Source organism: Cyphellophora attinorum (assembly GCF_001299255.1).
Source record: "Cyphellophora attinorum strain CBS 131958 chromosome Unknown Contig32, whole genome shotgun sequence".
NCBI classification, from domain to species: domain Eukaryota; kingdom Fungi; phylum Ascomycota; class Eurotiomycetes; order Chaetothyriales; family Cyphellophoraceae; genus Cyphellophora; species Cyphellophora attinorum.
In genome coordinates, this window is record NW_017253260.1 from 1 (window position 1) to 20,990 (window position 20,990).

At 53.3% G+C, this 20,990-nt stretch overlaps 8 protein-coding genes across 8 annotated transcripts; 4 read left to right on the top strand and 4 right to left on the bottom strand.

Moving 5' to 3' along the window:
* Positions 1–52: 52 nt before the first annotated feature.
* On the bottom strand, positions 53–435 carry AB675_7250 (putative 15.0 kDa protein in dhaT-dhaS intergenic region; the record flags this gene model as incomplete). The annotated part of the gene is made up of 1 exon (XM_018147605.1): positions 53–435. A coding segment is annotated over one exon (383 nt), but the record flags the coding sequence as incomplete, so codon positions are not given.
* A 1,004-nt stretch (positions 436–1,439) lies between these two features.
* On the bottom strand, positions 1,440–2,165 carry AB675_7251 (uncharacterized protein; the record flags this gene model as incomplete). The annotated part of the gene is made up of 1 exon (XM_018147606.1): positions 1,440–2,165. One exon carries the CDS (start codon positions 2,163–2,165, stop codon positions 1,440–1,442), a length of 726 nt encoding a protein of 241 aa, XP_017996293.1.
* Positions 2,166–2,531: 366 nt separating this feature from the next.
* Positions 2,532–3,385, top strand: AB675_7252 (uncharacterized protein; the record flags this gene model as incomplete). Its single annotated transcript, XM_018147607.1, has 4 exons — positions 2,532–2,574; positions 2,631–2,768; positions 2,820–2,970; positions 3,019–3,385. The coding sequence occupies 4 exons, from the start codon at positions 2,532–2,534 to the stop codon at positions 3,383–3,385; spliced, it is 699 nt and encodes a 232-aa protein (XP_017996321.1).
* A 1,509-nt stretch (positions 3,386–4,894) lies between these two features.
* On the bottom strand, positions 4,895–6,353 carry AB675_7253 (uncharacterized protein; the record flags this gene model as incomplete). The annotated part of the gene is made up of 2 exons (XM_018147608.1): positions 4,895–6,190; positions 6,243–6,353. The coding sequence occupies 2 exons, from the start codon at positions 6,351–6,353 to the stop codon at positions 4,895–4,897; spliced, it is 1,407 nt and encodes a 468-aa protein (XP_017996199.1).
* A 512-nt stretch (positions 6,354–6,865) lies between these two features.
* On the top strand, positions 6,866–7,726 carry AB675_7254 (putative endonuclease lcl3; the record flags this gene model as incomplete). Its single annotated transcript, XM_018147609.1, has 1 exon — positions 6,866–7,726. One exon carries the CDS (start codon positions 6,866–6,868, stop codon positions 7,724–7,726), a length of 861 nt encoding a protein of 286 aa, XP_017996280.1.
* Positions 7,727–11,282: 3,556 nt separating this feature from the next.
* On the top strand, positions 11,283–15,375 carry AB675_7256 (Cutinase transcription factor 1 beta; the record flags this gene model as incomplete). Its single annotated transcript, XM_018147610.1, has 2 exons — positions 11,283–12,073; positions 13,650–15,375. The coding sequence occupies 2 exons, from the start codon at positions 11,283–11,285 to the stop codon at positions 15,373–15,375; spliced, it is 2,517 nt and encodes an 838-aa protein (XP_017996322.1).
* Positions 15,376–16,327: 952 nt separating this feature from the next.
* On the bottom strand, positions 16,328–19,627 carry AB675_7257 (uncharacterized protein; the record flags this gene model as incomplete). Its single annotated transcript, XM_018147611.1, has 1 exon — positions 16,328–19,627. The coding sequence occupies one exon, from the start codon at positions 19,625–19,627 to the stop codon at positions 16,328–16,330; it is 3,300 nt and encodes a 1,099-aa protein (XP_017996263.1).
* Positions 19,628–20,021: 394 nt separating this feature from the next.
* Positions 20,022–20,600, top strand: AB675_7258 (putative RNA polymerase II transcriptional coactivator; the record flags this gene model as incomplete). The annotated part of the gene is made up of 2 exons (XM_018147612.1): positions 20,022–20,303; positions 20,373–20,600. 2 exons carry the CDS (start codon positions 20,022–20,024, stop codon positions 20,598–20,600), a joined length of 510 nt encoding a protein of 169 aa, XP_017996315.1.
* Between the last annotated feature and the right edge of the window lie 390 nt (positions 20,601–20,990).

Here is a 20,990-nt window from a genome sequence, read left to right on the forward strand (position 1 = left end):
CGCCCCCACCACCTCCCCATCAATCACAATCGGCACTCCTCCACCCACATACGTGAATCTCCCCCCATTCGCCCCGGCTATGCTCAACCCATACGCCGCGCCACCAGGCTGAACCTGCGCCTTGTAAGCAGAAGTCGGAACGCGATGGCCAGCAGCGGTGAAGGCCTTGTTGATGGCGATGTCAATGGAGGTGAGTTTTGCGCCGGGAAGGCGGGTGAAGTGCAGAAGGTAGAGGGAGGCGTCTACTATGGCGATGTTCATGGGTACACCAATTTCTTTGGACTTGGCTTCGACGGCGGCGCAGGCGGCGAGGGCGGCGGCGTGGGTTAGGTGGGCGGGGCGGTGGATGGTGGAGATGGTTGGGTTGGTGGTGGTGTTGGTGGTAGTCGGTGTGAGAGCGGGCGTGGCGGGAGGTGTGGTTTCGTTGGGAGCCATCGCGGTCCGGATATGGATGTGGATGGCGGAAAGTTCTGCCGGTGTCCGGGTGCTTGAGCTTCTGGTCGTAGTGGTAGCACAGCAGCGACTGACTTGGCGCCGGATCCAGCTATCGGGATGACCAGCAAGTGCGTGAATGGCAAAGGGTTAGGTAGATGAGCCTGCTTGAAACTTTCGATGCCGCTTAGGCTGAGAGTGGCGTTTTATACAGCTGCAACTTCAGCAGAACGCTCTCGTCCAAGCCAAGGATAAGATCTTCCGGCACAGGAATCAGAACGGCTCGAACAAGTCTGGTCGTCCTCTTGACGTAGCTCCGGCAGATAGTTGAGGAGACCTCTGAAGTGCTGCTACCAACCTATTGAATAAGATTGAGATGCAGAATCCAGGGTCAGCGTGCCTGCCTCTGCAGTGTACCTCTGAATCCGGGGAAGGTAGCACGGGTTGATCCGGGTACCTTTGTATCGCAAGCGCGTGTAGCTGCAGGTGCGAAGTGATCCAGGGTGTTGCCACGAATGAGATGGGCAGAAGTTTCTGTTAGATCGTGTCGGGCTCGTTTGCGACAGCGTATACCGTGTTGAAATAGTATTGATGGCCGTGTAGTGGTGTAGAAGGAATGAAAGCTTTCCCCGCGTCATCATATGCCGTTGAGAAGATCGCCGGACAGACGGCCGGACGACTCCGTCTCCGCCCTTCTCCGCTCAGCGGATGGGTTCTTACAGGATCTTCCAACAGGACTGCGCGTCTCCAGTGTCATTGTCACTGTCTCGATTCCATTCTTTCGCGTCCCAGGCAGCAAGATACGGGTGAGATCAAGGAAGCGATGAAGAAAGGCTTATTATTATTCTCCCTAGAACTGTGTCATCTGGCAAGACGAGCATAGGTGTCGCCTCTTACCACACAGCTTCTACATCGATCAACCTGAGAATCTCCCAGTCATCCAGTCCTTGCCGGCTTTGAGAGACGCAGCACATGTCGTGCTACCTAGGTAGGTGGCCCGCCGTCACTCAACCATACCAAGGATATTCATCGACCTTGCCGTGTCGGCGCTCCAAGTCCGTCAACTTGACCATTAGCAGCTTCTGGTCCTCACTCAGCTGCTGCCACAAACCGTCCTCGACGGTGAATTTCACTGCAGCCAGCGAGCCGTCCTCCCATGCCGCCTTGTACGCCTGTCGCTGCTGTTGGCCTGCATCTATGCGGTATCTGAGCTCCTGGTCTAGTCGCTCACCCTCGAGTCTCTTGTTCTCGATCGCAGCTGCATCCAAGCCTAGAATATGGTATGCCTCGTCGAGAAACGATTGGCTGTGCTCACTACCAAACTTTTTGCGAACCCGTGTGGCTTCCTGCAGCAGCTTGAGGGCGTCAGGTATAAGCATTACTGCTTTGTCAAAGAAGAGTGCGTAAAGCGTGGCTGGCAACACCTTTGTTATATTTGACATCTTCCAGGTCCATAGGTAATCGCCCTGGTCGCGGCGGTTCGCGATGTCCTGAAATGTTTGGGTAAGCTGCTGACTTGAGTAGCCTGCCAGCATATATGCGACTATGATCAGGTCTGCATCGATCTGAGTGGAACGTGTCGGTGGGACCGATACCACCTCGTCGCTGAGTTTCGATTGTGCCGTCGCAACTTCGTCGCCATCCGTCGAATCTGGTGCTGTTGTCTCATTCGCCGCGCTCTGTTTCGAGAATTCGATCGCGCTCTGCTCTGTGGGAAGGTGATCGGCGTCCATCACGTCGGGTGTTGGCGCGACGTGGTCGCCACGAGTGCTCGCACTTCCGTCGCACGCGGCCCTTTAGGAGTCTATCAGGTCTTTCTGAGTGGCAACGGATAACGACGAGCTTGACCGCTGGAAGATGATGAAGTGTGCGTTGGGATTCTGCAAAGCGCAAACGCTCATTTTGTCACTTACGAATTCGTCGTTAGGGAATTGTCGGCAGCTCAAGTGAAAGAAAGCACTAATTGAGCGCTAGCTTCGTCTTTTCTATCTCTCCTCACGTGGAATGTTGATGCCATCTCCCACCTCCCTCAGTCCGAAGCTACATCAAGATTGAGACATTGATATTCAAAGCGCGGAGACAAGCTGTCGGTGCCTAAGATGACTCCTGAAGAGAGAAAAGCTGCGTTCGGGCTGCATGTTAGTAAGTTCTGCGCGGACCAATCTCAGCAAGGCTATCGGTCGCTAATTCAGACGTAGAGATCGACATCAAACCGGTCGAGGCGGACCTCACACCGGGAACGAGTGAGCTCAGGGAGGAGGATCTGGTGCCCCTCCATCATCCTCCCGGTGGAATGACTCCTGAGGAGAGAGAAGCCGCCTTTGGGCTGCATCGCAGTAAGTTCTGCATCCCATGCGCGCAGTCCATCGATTGCTAACATGTAACAGCACACGAGACCAAGCCGGTCAAGTTCAACCGCATAGCAGGCCCGAGCGAGCTCAGGGAGGAGGACTTGGTGCCTTTTCCTCGTCGTCGTTTTCCTGCGGCGGAGTTCAAGCATGGACCCAAGACCTACCAGCCGATCGATCCGGATAAAGTGTAATACCACCCGACCTTTGTCTCGCTCTCAGCTAACGTGATATGCAGTGTCAACGACCTCTTAGACACCCCGGAAGAGGCTTCTGCCGCTGGATACTGGTGGGCGAACGGCAAGGCGTGGTACACCCGACAAGGAGCTGTTAACTCCGCAACAGCGTCTTCCTCGCAGCGGCCTGTCCAGGTACTATCGCCCAAGCATCATGGGACGGACTACACGTCTCGAAACAAGCTGAGGGAGGACGAGGAGTATGAGCATGTCGGTCGTGGCGTCAAGGACGCATCGTCCAAGCTCAACGGCGACAAGACAAGTGAGGATGAGGACGACGAGGACTGGGACTACATCCAGCGCAAGGACACTTTTCCTCTGGATAAGAAGGGAGACTGGATTCTTGTCAAGGATGACATGCTGATGTAGGAACGCTGGGCGACAGACGGACTGAGACTACCTACGGGATACCAGATCGTGCGCAGCAATCGGGTCATGCGGAGTCTGGGACCAGGCACCACACAGGGCTATATGATACCATATCTGCGTTCATAGGAATGGAAGAGCGCCACGCTTTCTCGAACATTGATCGTGCTCGATGGCGTTACTCGCGCCTGGTGTCCGAGTCTTGCTCCGTCTCTAGCCCATCCCACCACATTGCAAACATAGTGCTTGACAGACACGGTATTACGCAGCATAGTAAGAAGGCTTCCTTCATGAACTACTCCTTCGTGAGACCATATGTCGTATTGTACTGTGGTTGTCTCAGGGGAGTGGTATGGAAGTTGTAGTAGCTAGCCGAGGCCAGTTTGTCACAGGTCCCACTTTTTCACTGCCCAAACCGGTTGAGCTGACTTGAGCCCCATGGAACTTGAATTGAAGGCTCTGATTCAGCTCACGCCCGCCCAGCTTTCAGGGCCTTGATCTCCGCTCGTGGGCAGCTGTATGTTATAGATTTATATATTTGTACCCCGAAAACTTGCGCCAACAACTGGTCTCCAGTTCACACGAATCTCGACCTTCGAGGTTCAGAACGGCCGCATGGCCCAATGGTGAGCACTTCCAACATCCTTCACGCTCTCTGCGACGCCTACTAACTGCTGAAAGGTCAAGGCGCTTGACTACGAGTCCAGCGGCAACGCTGTCAGAACAGTCAATCAAGAGATTCCGTAAGCATCCCAGCATCCCCTGAGCCCATAGCAGCGTTTAACGAGTTAACAGAGGTTCGAATCCTGGTGTGGTCGCATCTTTTTGCTTTTTTGCACATAGCAGATGCCGGGGGAAAGAGTGTGTCGGAAACCTGTTGGTGCGATGTGACTCAAAAGAGCGGTGAGAATCGAGTGAATGTGGGTGGAAAATCCAGAAGCCATAGGGAATTTTTCACTTTTGCAGCAATGCCAAGACTTGGGTTTCTTCCTTCCTCTATATCGTGCCATCTGCACCCGCAGTATGCTCCCTTCCTCTTCGACAAGCAAGAGTGCATGGGCGACGGACGCGACAAGAGCCACTCACGTTCAGGCTGATTTGCTCACGAAAGGTGGAATACGTGGTCGTCTAGATGCCTATAGCTGCATTGTCACCCTCCGAAGTCACACCCTCCCTGACTGAGAACATTGTAACCCGTTCCAAGACACCAGAGGCATATGCTGACCGAGCAGAAGTTGGTCGCTCCCGGTGAGATAGAAGTCACTGCAGCTTGTTCCCAGCAGACAGGCGAATACGTCCTCTAGCCAAATGTTTTCATTTGATCATTCTACCCAAAAGCCGCAGGGAGTTAACTCGCTAACGCAGCCTCCCAGAGGAGCAGGAACTGAGCTATGCAGCTCATGACGGTGGTCAAGCCTCGTAGCTTCGACTCTACGCTCTGTAATACGAGCGGCCCCATTTCCGCTGTTGCGATGGGAATGCCTCTGCCCACTCCTTGTGAGTCTCCGATGCCTAATCGAACAGATCACCCGCCGTCCGCCTCACCCTCCTCTCCCGAATCGGCTGATCGAACAACTCTACTCCAGCATTCTTGTTCGCACTGTACCGATCCGGGAACAGCTCTTTGACTTCCGCCCTGCCCTTGATACTCAATCCTCCACTACCCTGCCCCGCTGAACCCTTGATACTGAGACCATTACTAGGAAAGAGCTCCACCGGACCGCTCTTGGTTGAGTCCATCGAAAGTGAGGACTTGCGAGCGAAGCGTTCCGATAGATCCTCTGCATTCTTGGCGTCCATAGCTCTGCTTCTGCGGTGACCGGCTCGAGGACTCGTCTGAGCGGCGCTCATGAGGTGATCGCGCATGCGCTTAGCTGCTTGAACATTTGCTTCACGACTCTCTGCTGGCTTCGCTGTGTCCATGCGATCGGAATGAAGACCGCCGTCCGGACGATCTGATACGCCGAAGAGCTCTTTACCGGAGTTTGTGCGCGGAAATGGTGCTGGATCTCGCTTCGTGTACGGTGGGAGCCGATCACTTCGGTCTCGATACCCTTTGCTCTTCTTGAGTCTACCATCATCTTCTGAATCCGAGAGCTCGATCTCGTCACTGTTCCGCTGGCCAGGACTAGCACTCCGCCTCCGTGACCGACCAGCGAACAGGTCCCGACCACGCGCATTAGGCTCTGGCGCATCATCATACATGCTCGCAGCGAAGTCATTCATGGTATCGTCGTTGCCTCTCCGTCTCCTCCGATGCTCTCGATCATCAAATCTCCGCCGCTCATACTCGCCAATATCGCGCCTTCTCGGTCTGTTGTTGGCAAACTCGCCCCGCATGCGCTCTCCTGGGTCTTGATCGGGGTTCATGAGGTAGTATCGACTTGCCTCGCGAGCGTTCTTCTTCTTCCGATCGCCAACTTGAGCGATGCGGACTGTGAGCATGCTGCTAGGTCTGGTGGAGAGGGCCTTTGCGGTGCGCAATTCGAGTGGTAAGGCTATAATTTCGTCGATCGTGATAGGGTTCATAGTGAGCTTGGACAGGCCTTCTCGTGCTAGCTCTTTGCTCTTGAAGACGATATTGGCGGAAGTGTCGTCAATCCATTGGACTCGAACCTCTGCTTCTGGGAAGTTATCGTGGATGAACGCTTCGATCTCGGTGGTATGCATGTCGTCGAGACCTCTGATATGTACTCGATCCCACTGTGGCTCGAGCATGGGATCTTCAGTGTATATCGCTGGTATGACATTCGTGGTAGACTCTGTGACAGGCGCATTGCTGGGCTGGAATGACGGCTCTTCGCCCTCCTGTGTACATATGTTAGATGAGATGGAGATGAACGCGCGGTCGGACTCGTACTTCGAGTTCGAACTCTTCGTTCATGGCGGTGCCTTCTTCGCCGAGGTCGACGTCAATGTCGATATCCATGATGTCGTCCATCGCGGCGGTGCTGGACATGGTGAGTGCCATGACTGGCGGGATATGGCTGGTTTGGGGCCAGTACGATGTCAGGATTCTATGATTGAGCTACTGGAGGCGGATCGAATAGTACGTGGTCTTTCAGGACCGGAGCAGGCAGAACAGCTCGTCGGCAAGCGTCGTAAATTCGCTCTAAGATATTTGGGATGTGATATAGGTGGTTGGGTGGTCAACTCAGTCACGGTGAATTTGGCTCCGTCACTGAAGCATTCGCGTCTGTTCACCCCGCCCTACACATCTTCACTGCCAGATACGAGATACATCAACCTTCTGGCAAAGTGAGACTGCTTTGAGCTGTCCGACTCGGGCTCTTTGTTGACGGGACACTAGTCGCCTCTTGAAATCCGGCATCGTTGCAGACTGGTCTGTCTAACAACACTTCATGGTCGTTTGAGAAAGATACCACGGCTGAACCCCGGCCAGAATTCCCACGCGGAGTCGCGTTTCTTGACCTCTCCGCATTTTGACGTCGTCACCACCCGAAACCCACAGCACATCATGCCATGAGAAACCCCCTCGACTTCTTCCGTAGCTCAGCGCCGAAGGAGGAAGACCCATCGACCAATCCACCCAAATCCCTCACTGAGCAGGCGGCCCAGGCAACTCAAGAAGCCGCCGAGCGTCTACATCGTCAACTGACGACCACAGCCGATGGCGTGAGCAATAACAACGCCTTCGCGCAACCTGAGACCTACGTTGCCGCTGTAGTACTCACCACTGCAGCGCTCGTGCTCCGCCGCTTCTACAAGTCTCACCTTCGTCGAATCCCACAGGCCACCGACATCCCAGCCCGCTTCTTACGCTCCCGCTCCATCTTCGGCCGTGTAGCCTCAGTCGGCGACGGCGACAACTTCCGTTTGTATCACACGCCCGGCGGCTTGTTGACTGGCTGGGGCATCCTCCCTTGGCGACGCGTACCCACCGCGAAGAAGGCGCTGCAGAATCAGACTATTCACGTGCGGCTAGCGGGCATTGATGCGCCTGAGCTGCCGCATTTTGGCCGCCCCGAGCAGCCCTATGCACAAGACGCGCTGAACTGGTTGACGGGGTACATTGGGGAGAGGAGAGTCAGGGCATATGTGTACAAGCAGGATCAGTATTCGAGAGTCGTCGCAACCGTATTCGTCCGCAAATGGCTACTAAGGAGGGACGTGGGTCTGCAGATGTTGCGGGAGGGGTTCGCTACTGTCTACGAAGCGAATACGGGAGCTGAGTTTGGGACAAAGCAAACCGAGGAGAAATATCGGAAAGCAGAGCAGTGGGCGAAATTCAGGCGGAAGGGGTTGTGGGCTGGGAGGAAGGATGCTGGGTTCGAGACACCGGGCGAGTATAAGAAGCGGTTTGGGAGTGGGAGTCCGGTGTAGATGTAGTGCAGTGGACTGCCGATCGCATACATAGAAGAAGCGCATCTCGGTTTGAGGTTTCTCAACGTTCTCACACGAGGCAAAAGCTAATTACCCGTGTAGCGTAAAACAAATCCATCTTCTGAGGTGCGTAAGTTGCATAACGGTAACTGTTGATGACGCCACACATCCCGATCAAAAAGAATGCGTGCAAATCGTGAGCGTCATGACGACCCACAGCTCGAATGGCGAGGAGTTGCTGATTCGGCAATGCAAAGAGGAGATCATTTGTCGCGGCGCCTTTGGGTACCATGTGTGCATACCACTTCAATGGTTCATACCGATGACTTCGACTCTTTTCAGGGTTCGGGCAATATGCATACCAACTGTCATTCGGGTCAGCACCGGAGTCCGGGCCCATAACCCCGCGCAGCGTCCAAGAACTGCTCGGATATGGCCTCCAAAACTTGCGCGAATATGCGGCGCGTGGCCCTTCGAAGACTGACACCTCCTCGGCCAAGTCCCAACGTAACAGCCTCTTACTAAAAGAGACGTAGAGCGGGATCGAAGATTTTGTTCAGGAAAGACTGGTATGTGCGATTCGAGAGGCACGAAGTCGCTGGAAAGCGAAAAGTGCTGCAAGTCCAGAGCCCAGGCTGGCAGTCCCGCGGTGCGGGCTTCCGGCTCAGGGCACCACAGTAGGGAGTTGCAGTGAGACATGATGTAACGAGAGAGATAGAGGCATACTTCCTGCAGAGACGCCGTATAGTCGATTTCGAAATCCGCGAAAGCATTGCTGCACAGGTTGTTTATCATGCCGATTATTCCGAAGATGATATCTCTTGGATCTGTTGCCTCTCGCGTCGCTGCAAGCCGCAGTGTATCGAGGAAGAGCCACATTGGTGTTCGGCCCGGTGTGCCTATGATAGCCCTAGCACTGACTCGAGGTTCCTGTGCTTGTGGCTTGTTCATGAGGGCTAACCAGGAAATATCTTGTTCAAGGTAAAAAAGCAATTGAATTTGGTTCCACGGCAGAGACGGTTCCTTTGTCATGGCCCTCCTCATATTCTCCATCGTGATATTGATCGGGAGCGAATCGTGACTAGACCTCCTCATGAACTGTATTGGAAAGTTTTGAGTAAATTCTCCAGGCTCGAAAGAGAGGTGACCACATCTGAAAACACATTTTCTCGCTGCATAGCATTCTTGCAGGATCCAGAGGCGGCTCCAGAATTGTCTTTGCTCAAGGGTCACAAGTACGGCTTCACGGCTGTCGTGATCGGGATCAGGCAAGCCAAGCCATGCAACGACTTCTTTGGCCTTGGCAAAGATGAGCAGCATCATCTGAACTTGGCTCGCTTTTTCGATTGCGTTTTCTTGGTCGATACAAACAGCATCACACCAAATCCATATCGGGGCGGTCTCCAGACGTAGATGTCTTAATGCATCAGCCAGTGATGGAGGCACGAACAACTTCTTGTTATTGCAGAAGACGACGGCTGTCCTTTCTGGCCAGCCCCAGGAGTAACTCAAAGCGTTGTACTTGACTGGCTGAGGCTCGCTCACGATGCCCATGCCCTCAACGAAGAGCAACTCTGCTGTGTGCAAGTCGCAACGGAGGGATGCGTTGAAGGCTCCTGGGAGTACTTTGACGAGTCTGGTCTGATACGAGTTGATCGGTTGATATTTGTAGAGGCCGGGCTCCTCCTTGCCGATGGCAGCAACGTTGGCTGAAGTGTCGCTCGTGTTGGGATCCATCGGTGACACTTTTCAATCTGATGTCCCCATTCCGGTCGATAGGATCGGTGGTCCGGTCGTAGAACCGAATGTTGTCGTTAGGGTTCTATGAAGCAATCATAGCTAGTGGCAGCCTGTGCTTTGCCAGGTATTCGTTGTTGAGCGAGTCTCGACGCCTAGTTAGAGGGCGGAGCGGTACGCCATCTATCATTGGCTGAGGTTTGACACCCCAGACTTACCAATCGCTTGCTAGCATGCAGCACCTCTTTTATCTCTTGTAAGTCATGTCATTGTAGTGAGCATCGGAAGTGCACAACTAGGTACATTATGGGTGCCTCGTGAAGTGAGAAGCAGCAAAGAAGAGATCGCGTAGAATCTGAAAAGAGCACGAACAGGAAAGAACTCCTTGGCGAAAGTGTGACGCAACTCGGATACCTTCTCACAGAGCACTTCTGCAGCTTCTCAAACACCGTACAACTTTGACTACATCTCTGGTAGTCGATGTCAGCCTCGCAGTTAGCGTCCTTCTGCAATCACGTGTCGTCACCCGCATCCCAGCGCTGGCGAAAGTCTGATAAAACCGACATATCGGACAAAAGGCGGCACAGCTGGCAATTGGTTGGAAGACTCATTCGGTGGCTCTAGATGCGTCAACACCGGGTCGGATGCAGATTGTTCTGTCCAGCATCAAGTCCGTGACGCTGCATCGTCAGACGAAGTCTCACTATTGCGTCGAGCTAAGTCATCAGTTCAGGCTCACGCTGAGGTAGACTGCCAGTTGAGAAGGCATTGTTGACGCGTGTTCGCTGTCGTTGGCGCAAGCCGCGGTGGCTGCCTTGGACAGCACACAACATTCGGACCGTGGTTCTCAGCCTAGGTCACACGTTAGTGCTATTCCAGACCCTCGATAGTACCCTGCCTTCGGTAAGGTGTTTGTCGTTCCTAGTATAATGGGAATAGCAGACAGATCACTAAACATGACTCTGTTCGGGCCATATCGCTGGACTGGTCCGTACTGGTCGTGCAATCTTTTCCTGGCAATCGAGAACCTTTCACGCTTGTTCATCTGTCGCATCAGCCATAAGTTCGTCCATGCTGCTAGTCGCGGTCCAGGTATGTGTCTCAACTTCCAATACTGCACAACAGCCTTGCAGAGTGCAACAGCGACGACTACTGGAATCAGCAGTAGAAGTAACGGTGGCATCTTCCCTTAAGTATCACAACAAATAACGTTTCTTCGAGCGAAGCAAGAGCGGTCTACTGTTGTATTTGCCCGCTCAAATCATGAGTAACACCTTTTGTAGCCATAATTGGCGGAGACGGTATGCTACATCACGGTGTCAGCCTGAACTATCGCTTCTTTATGTGCGCGAAGGACATCTATTCGGTTCAGATGGCTCACCGTGCTGTATTCCAAATGACAAGAGTGTCAGATATGCTTCAACTCCATCATCAAAACATAGCTTGAACCTATGAGGAGTTCGCTGCCGTACGGGATTAGGTTCGCATCTACACACTCTACCTCGGGAAGATGCTGGCTCTCCAGGATTACATAAGGTGAGCTTCCGGTGCTTCATCCGGGAGTACGGCGTCCTCATATATCATGTCCGTGTGTACAACGAGGAAGATGAGGGCTTGTAGGCTGGGCTAGTCAGAACCTGCGGCATGACTGTACTCCTTTACTGGGCATGAGCCTCATCCTAGTCACGCGACTTCGAGTTACCATACCCGCATGCAAAGCTCCTTGCGTTCAAACGTCCGAGACCATAAAGAGCTGCTTCAGTGGCATGTTGAAACCTCGTCCTTACAGACTTCCATACGCTCTCGAGGTGCCGATACGATGACGGACCACCGATACCCAGGTCCGAAGATCGGCGCCGGCTGGGTGAGCATGATCGAACCTGAAGTGGGCTACGAAAGCGCCTTCAATCGCTGGTACTCTGATGACCACTTCTATGCTGGGGGCATGTGCCTGCCTGGGATCTTCGCGGGCCGTCGTTGGGTAGCTACCAAAGAGCTACGAGCCCTCAGATACTCAGACGACCAGGAGCTCAGGGATTTTGGCTGCTACTTGCACACCAACCTCTTCAGTAGTCACCAATTGGATGATGTGAATAATGCTCTGAGTACGACGTTGCAGCATCTGGGCAAGGAAGGGCGAATGTATCCCACTGAGATTCCTCGACGACATTTGTACACGGCGATTTGTCCTTACAGTACCGTTGTGTATCGAGAAGGAAATGACGACGGACCTCACGATGTTCATGCGCTCGACTACCCTTTCCAAGGTCTTGTATTGGAGATCATTGACGCGGAATCAAACGACGAGCGACCGGACTTACTAAAGTGGCTGACCGAGCACTTTATTCTGGCCAAGCTCAAACAGAGCTCTGCGCTTATGTGTCTTGTATTCGTGCATGCCGATCTCCCGGACATCATCAAGTCGCCAAGGCTTCCAGCCAAATATCCTACAGGAGATTCCCGAGTTGTGCTTCTTTGGTTTCTGGAAAGTGATCCGCGGTCATGTTGGCGGAGGGACTTTGCTGATCATAACGAAGCAATCGATGGGTCTGGCAAAGGTAGATTAATACTTACTGCACCTTTCATCCCGACGATACCTGGTACGAATCGGTACGTTGATGAACTGCGGTAACAAGTCAGTGTTCGGATTTCCGCTGGATTGAGAATCAGCCGGAAATTCGGTCTCGGCGCAGAAGAGCAACGGACGTCGTGCGTCGTGGAATATGTGCTGAAAGCTTTCGTTCGTGGAGACTCGAGGAGTTCTACCAACAAGTGTCACTGTGTATGCTTGAGCTCCCTGGACCAATTTCAGGACTGTCCTGGACGCCGGCTATGCGTGAGAAAGAGCAAATACCAATCGATGAGTTCCGATAAAGACGTTGGCGGTGAAGACTAAGTAGTGTATTTGATCGTGATGGCATACAGCTCCCGGAGCGGTCTCGTTGATGAGCAGATCAGCTGTATGCAGTTTGCATAAGAGTGGCGCACCGAAGCCTCCTGGCCATGCCTTGACGTGCCTGGTTTGATGCAACTTGACTGGAAGATATATATGTAGGTGCTGCGTCCCACATCGTCGACGGCTTCGCTATTGGCAGACATATCATCTCTACCACGATTTGTAGTTGCATCGTCTCAGCGAATGTGTAATGGTGCGTGAGCGGCTGATGCCATAGTGAGATGCTGCCTCGCGCTGGTAAAACATTCGATCATCATCCAGAGGTATCGGCGGTCCACACCATGTTGGACTGCATCGATGAGAAAGCCTCGACGCCCGGACTCTTCGTCAGAGGGGCACATGATCCCTCATTGGCTGAGCTCCAGAGACTCCAGACACCGCAATCGCTTGCCGATAAACCGCCGTAGCTCTGCCTGTGTTCAAGCAGTATCGACATGGTGTGCTCCGAATGGCACATACTTCAGAAAGAGGGAGCTGCTATGTACTCAAGCCTGGGTAGCGCTGGCAGGAGCAAAGGAGATGCACAATGGAAGGCACGACCAAAAAAGAATTCCTTGGCGCCTGCCCGAGACTTTGGCTTCCTCATCACTGCACAATCTTGACTACATTTCTAATATCTGATGCCAGGCTGGCAGTTGGCGTCCTTCTGCAACCATGAGTCGCCACGCGCTTCCGAGCGCTACTCGAAAACCCGACGAAAGGCGGCACAGATTCCAATCGAAAGGAGATTCGGTGGCCCTCGACACATCAATGCGGCTCGAATGCCAACCTTTTGATTCAGAATCAAGATCGTGACTCAGCATCGCTAAAATGTCGCACTGCAGGCCCCAGCGTTGACACTTTTCCATACCCATGTCGAACAACATGCAAATTGAGCATGGTATTGTTCACCGACGCTGCACAGCCCGTACGCCCGTACCTGAGGCGCCTTAGCCGGCAACTTCCGCATAGTATGCCTAAAATCTTGGTGCTCTCCAGCATATACTCATCGTCGGCATATTCGGTGTCGCTCAGGCACATCATGTTAGACACACAAAGGAAGCCATGGCGCCGAGACGAGCGATACATGTTTGCTTGCCATGCCACAACCGGAAGATCAAATGTGATGTTGATACTACTCATCCATGCACCAAGTGTCTAGAGCTAGGTGAGGCATGTACACTGCGGCCAAGAAAAGCATACAGGTTGCGTTGACGATACACATGCTGAAGTCCATCTGACAATTCGTAGCACGAGACGACCCCGACTGCCAGAGCACAGCGAAAGCCCGTCCACCACATCTCTCGAACCGGATCTGGAAGACAGCCTCACCACGGCTGAGCAGGCAGGCTTTGTCGCCAATGTCGTGGCGAACCCCACGGAAACATGCAAGCCCTTCTTCATTGGAACCAGTGGTTATGGTGATCTTCTTCGCACTATCACGCCTGCCAAGCAAGTCCACTTCTCAGTGCCTGTTGAGATGGAAAACTCGTTGGATCCAGAAGATCTTGCCTACCTGCAGATCAAAGGCTGCTTCTCGATCCCAGAACATTGCGAAGTCCTTCTCAAAGCCTACTTTGACTTCGTCCATCCTCTGTTCCCAATCCTGGATGGCACTGGGTTCTGCAGGGAGTACAACGAGGGTGGCTCAGAAAAAACCAATCTTCTGCTCTTATGGAGCATGCTTTCCGTGGCAGCAAGCTACGTACCTGCGTATGCCAGGCGGTCCATCAAAGAACAATTCGTCAGTCGTGCGAGGTTACTGTTTCATCTGGCTCCAGAGAACAACAAAATGGTTGTAATCCAGTCCGCTCTTCTCATTAGTTTCTGGTTTACCGAGGCCCAGGATATCAAACAGTCGTGGTTCTGGACGGGAATTGCATTCTCGGTCGCTCAATCCTGCGGCTTGCATCTCGATGACACGTCTTGCTCAACCGGGGAAAGAGGAGTGAGACGGAATCTGTGGCGGGCATGCATGCTTCGGGACGTGTGGTTGTCGTACACAATGGGCCGACCTTTGCGTCTAAACGTGGATGACGGCAATATTCCCGATGATTTCACGACCAAGGACGCCGTTCAGTCCATGGCCATTCCTACCGCGAACGACCAGCAGTACACACCCGAAGAGAGCACATCACTTCAAAACCTGTGGCGGAAACTTATACAGGTCAGCTCTCTTCTTCGCGAGTTTCTGAGCAGCAACACAACTAAGACCGATGCCGTCAAAATCATGAGGAAGATGCGCCACTGCACTTCCACAGTATCTGACAACACGTCTCTCCTAATCACCATCGCCGATCGGCACTTCCAGCTCTACCTCAACGCCGCCTTGATCGCAGTCTACCGCCGCGCCGACCGCTATGAGGACGCCCGCACCGCCGCTGCCGCTGTCACTTCTATCATGCGCCTTTTCATGGCAGACTCAACGATCCAGTACGTCGCTGCTCCGACCATACCGTTGGTCGTGCCTTCAATACTCATCTATCTTGAAGAGCTGAAGAGGCCCGTGACCTTGACGGAGACGGCAAAAACGAGTAATGTCGTCCAAGAATACAAGGCTTTTCTAGAGGCCATCGAGGAGAATTATCCCGCTGCGTCGATTCTAAAGAGGCTCATTGTGGCGGCCGCGGACCAGATATCACGGCTTCGGCTGGCGAGAGGGCCAAATCCTGCAGGCGGAAATCTCAAGCAATCGTACGACTTCTCGTCGGGCAACTCGACGGATACTCGCTCCGAGTCGCCATCACTACCTAGAGGACATTGGACAGCCGATCACAACGCTGACATCGCCCTTGACTTTACATCTGGAGAAAGAAGTCAGGACTTCGCGGACGTGAATTGGGGTGCCTCGACGTGGATGCAGCAGCTTCACAGGCTTACAAATGATGGGTGGGACTGGACGGGGACGGCTGGGGGATTGATGGCGCCGACAGGGCTATATTCGACTCAAATAGACCTGACTGAGAATGCGCGGTAAGTTTAGCCAGAACACGGAATGAGAGGCTTCGCGCAAGGAATCAGGAGATTGCCGCGTTACTGTCCCACGAAAAGGTCGCGTGCCTGTTGGATACCTCAATCGAATGACCCGTATGCTTGCTCCTCTTGCTGCAGAATTTGATGGCAACCCGGGTACTCAACTGCTGGCACGACTGTGCAGCAGTCGACACCAGACGAGCGATTTAAGCAGACAAATGGCTAAACCATCTGGTCGTCCGGTCTTGCACAGGGTGACGTTATCTACATGTTTCGAAAATGAATTGCAGGGAGAACGTGACATTTGCAATGACATTGTCTACATCCACGACTCGTGGCTGCAGCGACCGCTCGAGCCCTTTCGACGGCGTGGTCGCTCGGTTGCATTCTGCCCTCGGATGACACCTGATCGCCTCACCCAGCGCCTACGAATTTAAGTGTCCCAGGTTGAAATACTCAACGGAAGCAACGTCAAATCCTGCACTCTTATCACACGCGGCTCTACCACATGTAACGCGTCTCCTCTCTGCCGCTAATGCGCAATGACTGCGCAGAGACGCACGCACATGATACATTCGAACAGAGCTGGCGCAGTGGCGTGATGGCCAGCTCGTCAGCCGGTCTCGTCAGAACGCAAGGGGTCTCGTCATCCGGTTTGGTGAAAGCTGCTCTGTCATATTCTAGTCATCCGGCGTCATCTAACGCTGTCCCAACCCTCAATGGTTCCTTCCTGCCGCTACTTTACCCGCGCTTCATGTCTTTTTCTCTCCTCTCAATGCCTGTGGTTCGCCTACTAGCGTGTCCTGATGACCGATTCGTGCTCTGAGCTGAAGTTCCAGCTATAGTGGTAGCAGCCTTGCTCACTGATGACGAACGATGAGAGTCACGCGCATGCGAGGCCGCGGCACAGTGGATGCAAGAATGATCGATATGGCCATCGTGCTTGATTTGGGTATCTACGATTTATGCTTCTTCTTCTCCCTCCTGTCCCTATCCTTGTCTTTATGGCGTGCCTTGTCCTTTTCCCGCCCATGGTCTTTATTACCGTTCGACTTCCCATGATTCTTCTCTCCTCTCCCCGCGTCCTTGCTATCTCGTTTCCGCTTCTGTCCCGCGGACTTTTCTGCTGCTGCCCACGCTTCGTCGTCGTCGGGTTTGGCTGTGCCATTTGCTTCGTATTTGTCGAGGGGTAGTGCGTCGATTAGCTCTCGCTGCCGCCGTCGAAGGTCTGTGTCTTCCTCTCGATCATTGTCTTGGTCGTCGTCCGCGTCTACCAAGGTGGGTCTGCCAGGCAGAATTTTGTCTGACACGCGGTATTTGTTTACGTCCACCGTTGGCTCAGCTGTCGACTCTGCTGCTGCTGTGGTGTTGCCGTTTGTGGCAGCATCTGTATGCAGCACGTCACTCTTCCTGCCTGGCAGCGACGCCTCGACCGCCTCCTTCTGCATCGCAGTGAACACGACAGTGAACTTCCGAATAACCTTGACGAAGATCGCAAGTAGTTGGGAGGACTGCACGCCAAGCTCGGTCGCGATGTCGGAGATATCCTTTCGTTGTAGGCCGATAGCAAGCAGTATTGATTGCTGAACGCCAGAAAGTGAGACTTGAGGGACACGGGACGTGAAGAACAGGAAAGCGAGACGTGGGAGGAGATCGAGTATGACATGGTGGTCAAGCATGTTGGCGGCGTATGAGTTCAAGCGGGCCAGGTCGAAAGGGGTGAATGTTGATGAGAGGTCCGTGTTTGTGAATGGTCTGGTCGAGATCGTAGTCTGCTGGGATTTTGAGGGTGCGGTGGCGGACTCCGAGATCGAGAGAGACTGCACGGCGGGAAAAGCGCGGAACTGGAAGGAGAGAAGCTCAAGGAAGCGCGTGTGGAAGTCCAGAGCGTATGTTGAGAGCCAGGCTGGGTCCGTATTTGAGGAAGCTGGCGTGGCCAGTGGCCGCAGCATCACGCAGGTGTGCTCGCCGGTGAGGTCGTTGGGTGTTTGGCGGAGGTAGACGGGGGCGAAGGAGGCGCGTTTCCAGAACTTGTGGAGTTGTTGGGTCAGACCGTAAGATACGCCCAAGTAGTCGAGCTGGTCGGGTGTCCTCTCAGAGAGCTTGCTGAAGAGAGGTGGCATGCTGTTGATGTTGCGGACCTGGATGTCGTCGGCGAGGAGGCTGGTGGACTGCAGCTCTTCATCGGTCACGCGAGCCATGTGCTCGGTGTTGTTTGGTGCGGGCAGTGATGAGGGCTCTGCTAGGGACGTGAATTTGCCTTCGTAGAAGTCGGTGAGGAGCTGGAGTGCTCTTGAGCCGTAGCCCATGTTGATGTACTCTGGATTTGTGGCGATTCGCACGACTCGACTGCCGGATAGACTGGCAAATTCGTGGTCTTGAAATTGTTGGCTGACGAGCCACGGGATGAGGTCGCCGCCAGCGCGTTGTCCACGCGACAGGCTGTTCAAGACTGATTGGCGACTTATCCGTCCTTCCAGCGCTACTTGCAGGACGCATAGCGGTTCTGGTAGCGAGGTGGCGTCTTCTTTTATCGGAGGTATCAGCACAAACAGCTGATGTGCGGGAGCGTCTGACATAAGCTGAAGGTCATTCGGTGAGTTCTTGTAGTGTGACGCCACATATAGCGCCATCATTTGTTGCAAGAACTTCTCGGATACAGGATGAAATGAGAAGAGTGTGTCTCGATTGACATGCACTAGTTCGCACGTCGACGGATGAGGTGTTCCTTGCGTGTTCATTCTCGCCTTTGGCAACGTTGCGTCTAGGCACAGCACCTTGTTCAGCCACTTCTCAACAGCATCGCCCGGTGCATATCGGATTGGCTCAGACAAGGTAATTTCTCGTAATGATCGGCCGCCAGTGTGTGACTTCTCCTCCTTTGAAGCCTTGCCTGTCGACTTATCTGCAATCTCGGTGTCATCGCCGTTGGCACGCGAAGCGCCTCGAGACTGGTCTCGTAGCTGTTGGATGAGCTTCAGGGACAGTGATCGACCAGTGCCTTCGTAGCCATTGATGGTGGAGGCCATAAATACCAGGTACGGTCCCATCAGCTTCCGGACTAGCGGTAAAGGTATCGCAGCAGCCTCATCGATGACAACAAGTTCTGCCTGACCGAGAACATGCGCATCTTGTGGCTGAATGTACTGGATGGTCTGACGGTGCTGTCGGTGGACGTTTATCCTCACAATGGCCTTGTTGTAGTCTGGATTTGTGGATTGGAGGAGCGTATAGTCGGCGTGATCCGCATATTCGAGGGCATCGAAACCCTTGACAACGAATTCGAAGAAGGTCTTCAAATTCTCCGGACTTGGTGACGTGACGAAGATATTGCTGTAGCCGTGTGCTATGGCTGTTGCAACCGCCACTCCCAGTGCTGCAGACTTGCCTCGCCCTCTTGCTGCTGTCAAAGTTACTGTGCTTCTAAGCGTCTTCTCTGATATTGCCTCGACGAATTTCAGCAGAGCCTCTGCTTGATCGACAGTCCTTGCCAGCTGTATCAGACTGCCGACAGGCTTCCGTTCTGCATGCTGCTCCTTGATGTCCTTCAGCTGCTTCCTTCGAGGCTGTGCATCCTCGCTCTCCGACACTACCGGAGGAAGCGGCTCGACATTCTTGCCGCCCGATATTGGCAGCACATTCAATTCGTCGTCCACGACCAGACAAGACTCGCAGCTGCCCAAAGATAATATGAATCGCTCGTTGAACCTTGCCACGACATCGTCGTGTGCTTCTGTTCGGTACCTCGAATGGACGTCCATTGACATGGTGTATAGTTGCTTCAGACTCTTCATGCCCTTCAGAAGTAGCAGAACCAAACCTCCACCTTCCACCGTCTCGATCGTCCGCGCAAGCAGGTTCGGAGTCAGCGCCTCGAAGTCCTGCAGGATACACATGCCATACGTGTTACCCAATATCTTCTCGGTCTCCTTATAGTAGACATATCGGATGTTGTTAAGCGTCACGAATACCTCGAACGGATCTTCAGTGTTGGCATCTCGAATGCCTCTCTTGACTTCCTTCTTGATCTTGGCTTCTCGCTTCTTCCGGTGGCTCGTGAAGCCTAGCAAGTCCTTCTTATATGCCCATAACACCGACTTGTTCTGCTTCATGTCGACGCTCGACATAATATAGTGGAGGTGCACAATGACATCTTTGGCTCGGTCGCCCACCACCACGACGAAACTGCGCTTCTTTTCTTGTATGCCATTGCGGATCAGCGCTGGGATGCGCGAGTCGATCGCCTTGCGAGGCATGACTGCCTCAGTGATGCGCCTTAAAAGTCTCCGTCACCGAGCTGGCTCTCGTCTGGTGTGCTGCGGTACGTGCATTGTGCTTCTACGACCAACGTACTACGAACTTCGACGATGCGGAGATCAAAAACTTTTGGAAATTTGGGGTAGAACGGTAGAACTTCGGAAGTCGACTTGATGCCAAGGCAGTCACGATCCATTCGCGTCACTTTCCTCACCTTGCTAACACTAACGAATCTAGATCCGACTTCATGCCAATATCCACCTAGCGCGGGCAGTACTCTACGGTCTCACTTGTGTCTTCAATTTACGCGCCTGCTTGAGCGCTAAGGACACGGCGGCTCCGTTCGACGCGTGCGTCTACTGCTGTAGTATAACCCAACAGCACCCCGACAAAATGGCGCCAAGCACAAAGCGAAAGTCGGAATTCAAGTCCAATCACTTCATCGCTAGTGACGATGATAGCAACAATGACACCACCACTCGACCATCAAAGAAGGGCAAGACAGCAGGGTCTGACTTCACACCGTCGCTTGCTCCCCAAGTCGAAAAGAACGGCGACACCTACTGGGAGATATCAAAGTTGCGAAGAGTCACCATCAACGAATTCAAGGGAAAGCAAATGATCAATGTGAGGGAGTACTATGAGAAGGATGGTCAGAGCTTGCCTGGGAAGAAGGTAAATTTGGTTTGGCTGCGTGTTGTGATGGAGATTGTGAGGACGAGTTTGAGTGCTGACGATTGCTAGGGAATCTCTATGACAATTGAGCAGTACTCGACATTACTGCAGATATTACCGCAAATTGAGAAGACGTTGGCGGAGAAGGGCGTGAGTGTTCCGAGGCCGGACTTCGATGGTGCAGCACCGACGAACGCTGGAGATGAGGACGAAGATGATGAGGGCGCGAAGAATGGTGATCATCAGAAAGCCAACATCGAAGCGACGAGTGATGAAGACGAGGCTGAGAAGCGCTAAAGTTTTCTTCCCAAGCTGATTCGCACCATCAACGCCAGTATCTTAATACGACACAAACAGTGGTTCAATCACCTTTGCCAGCTGTCTATTCAAGAACACTCTGTTACATCCGACGCGCCTCCTTTTGAGCGCCTTCAGTATTGAGCCTGGCCACATTCAGCACAAGAGACATTCATATCAGGCGCAGTGTTGAACAGCGGCCCCAGATATCTTCTATGTCGTTCCGGTCACTGGCAGGACCTGATCCAGAACTTCAGTGTCGGTAGTATAGGAACAAGCAGCCCTGCAACAATGCCATTATTCCCGAGATGGCGATGAAAACGTTCAGGCCATCTTCCAAACTGTGCGTTCGCAGACCGCATCCGACTCCGAGTACTACAGCAGCAATGA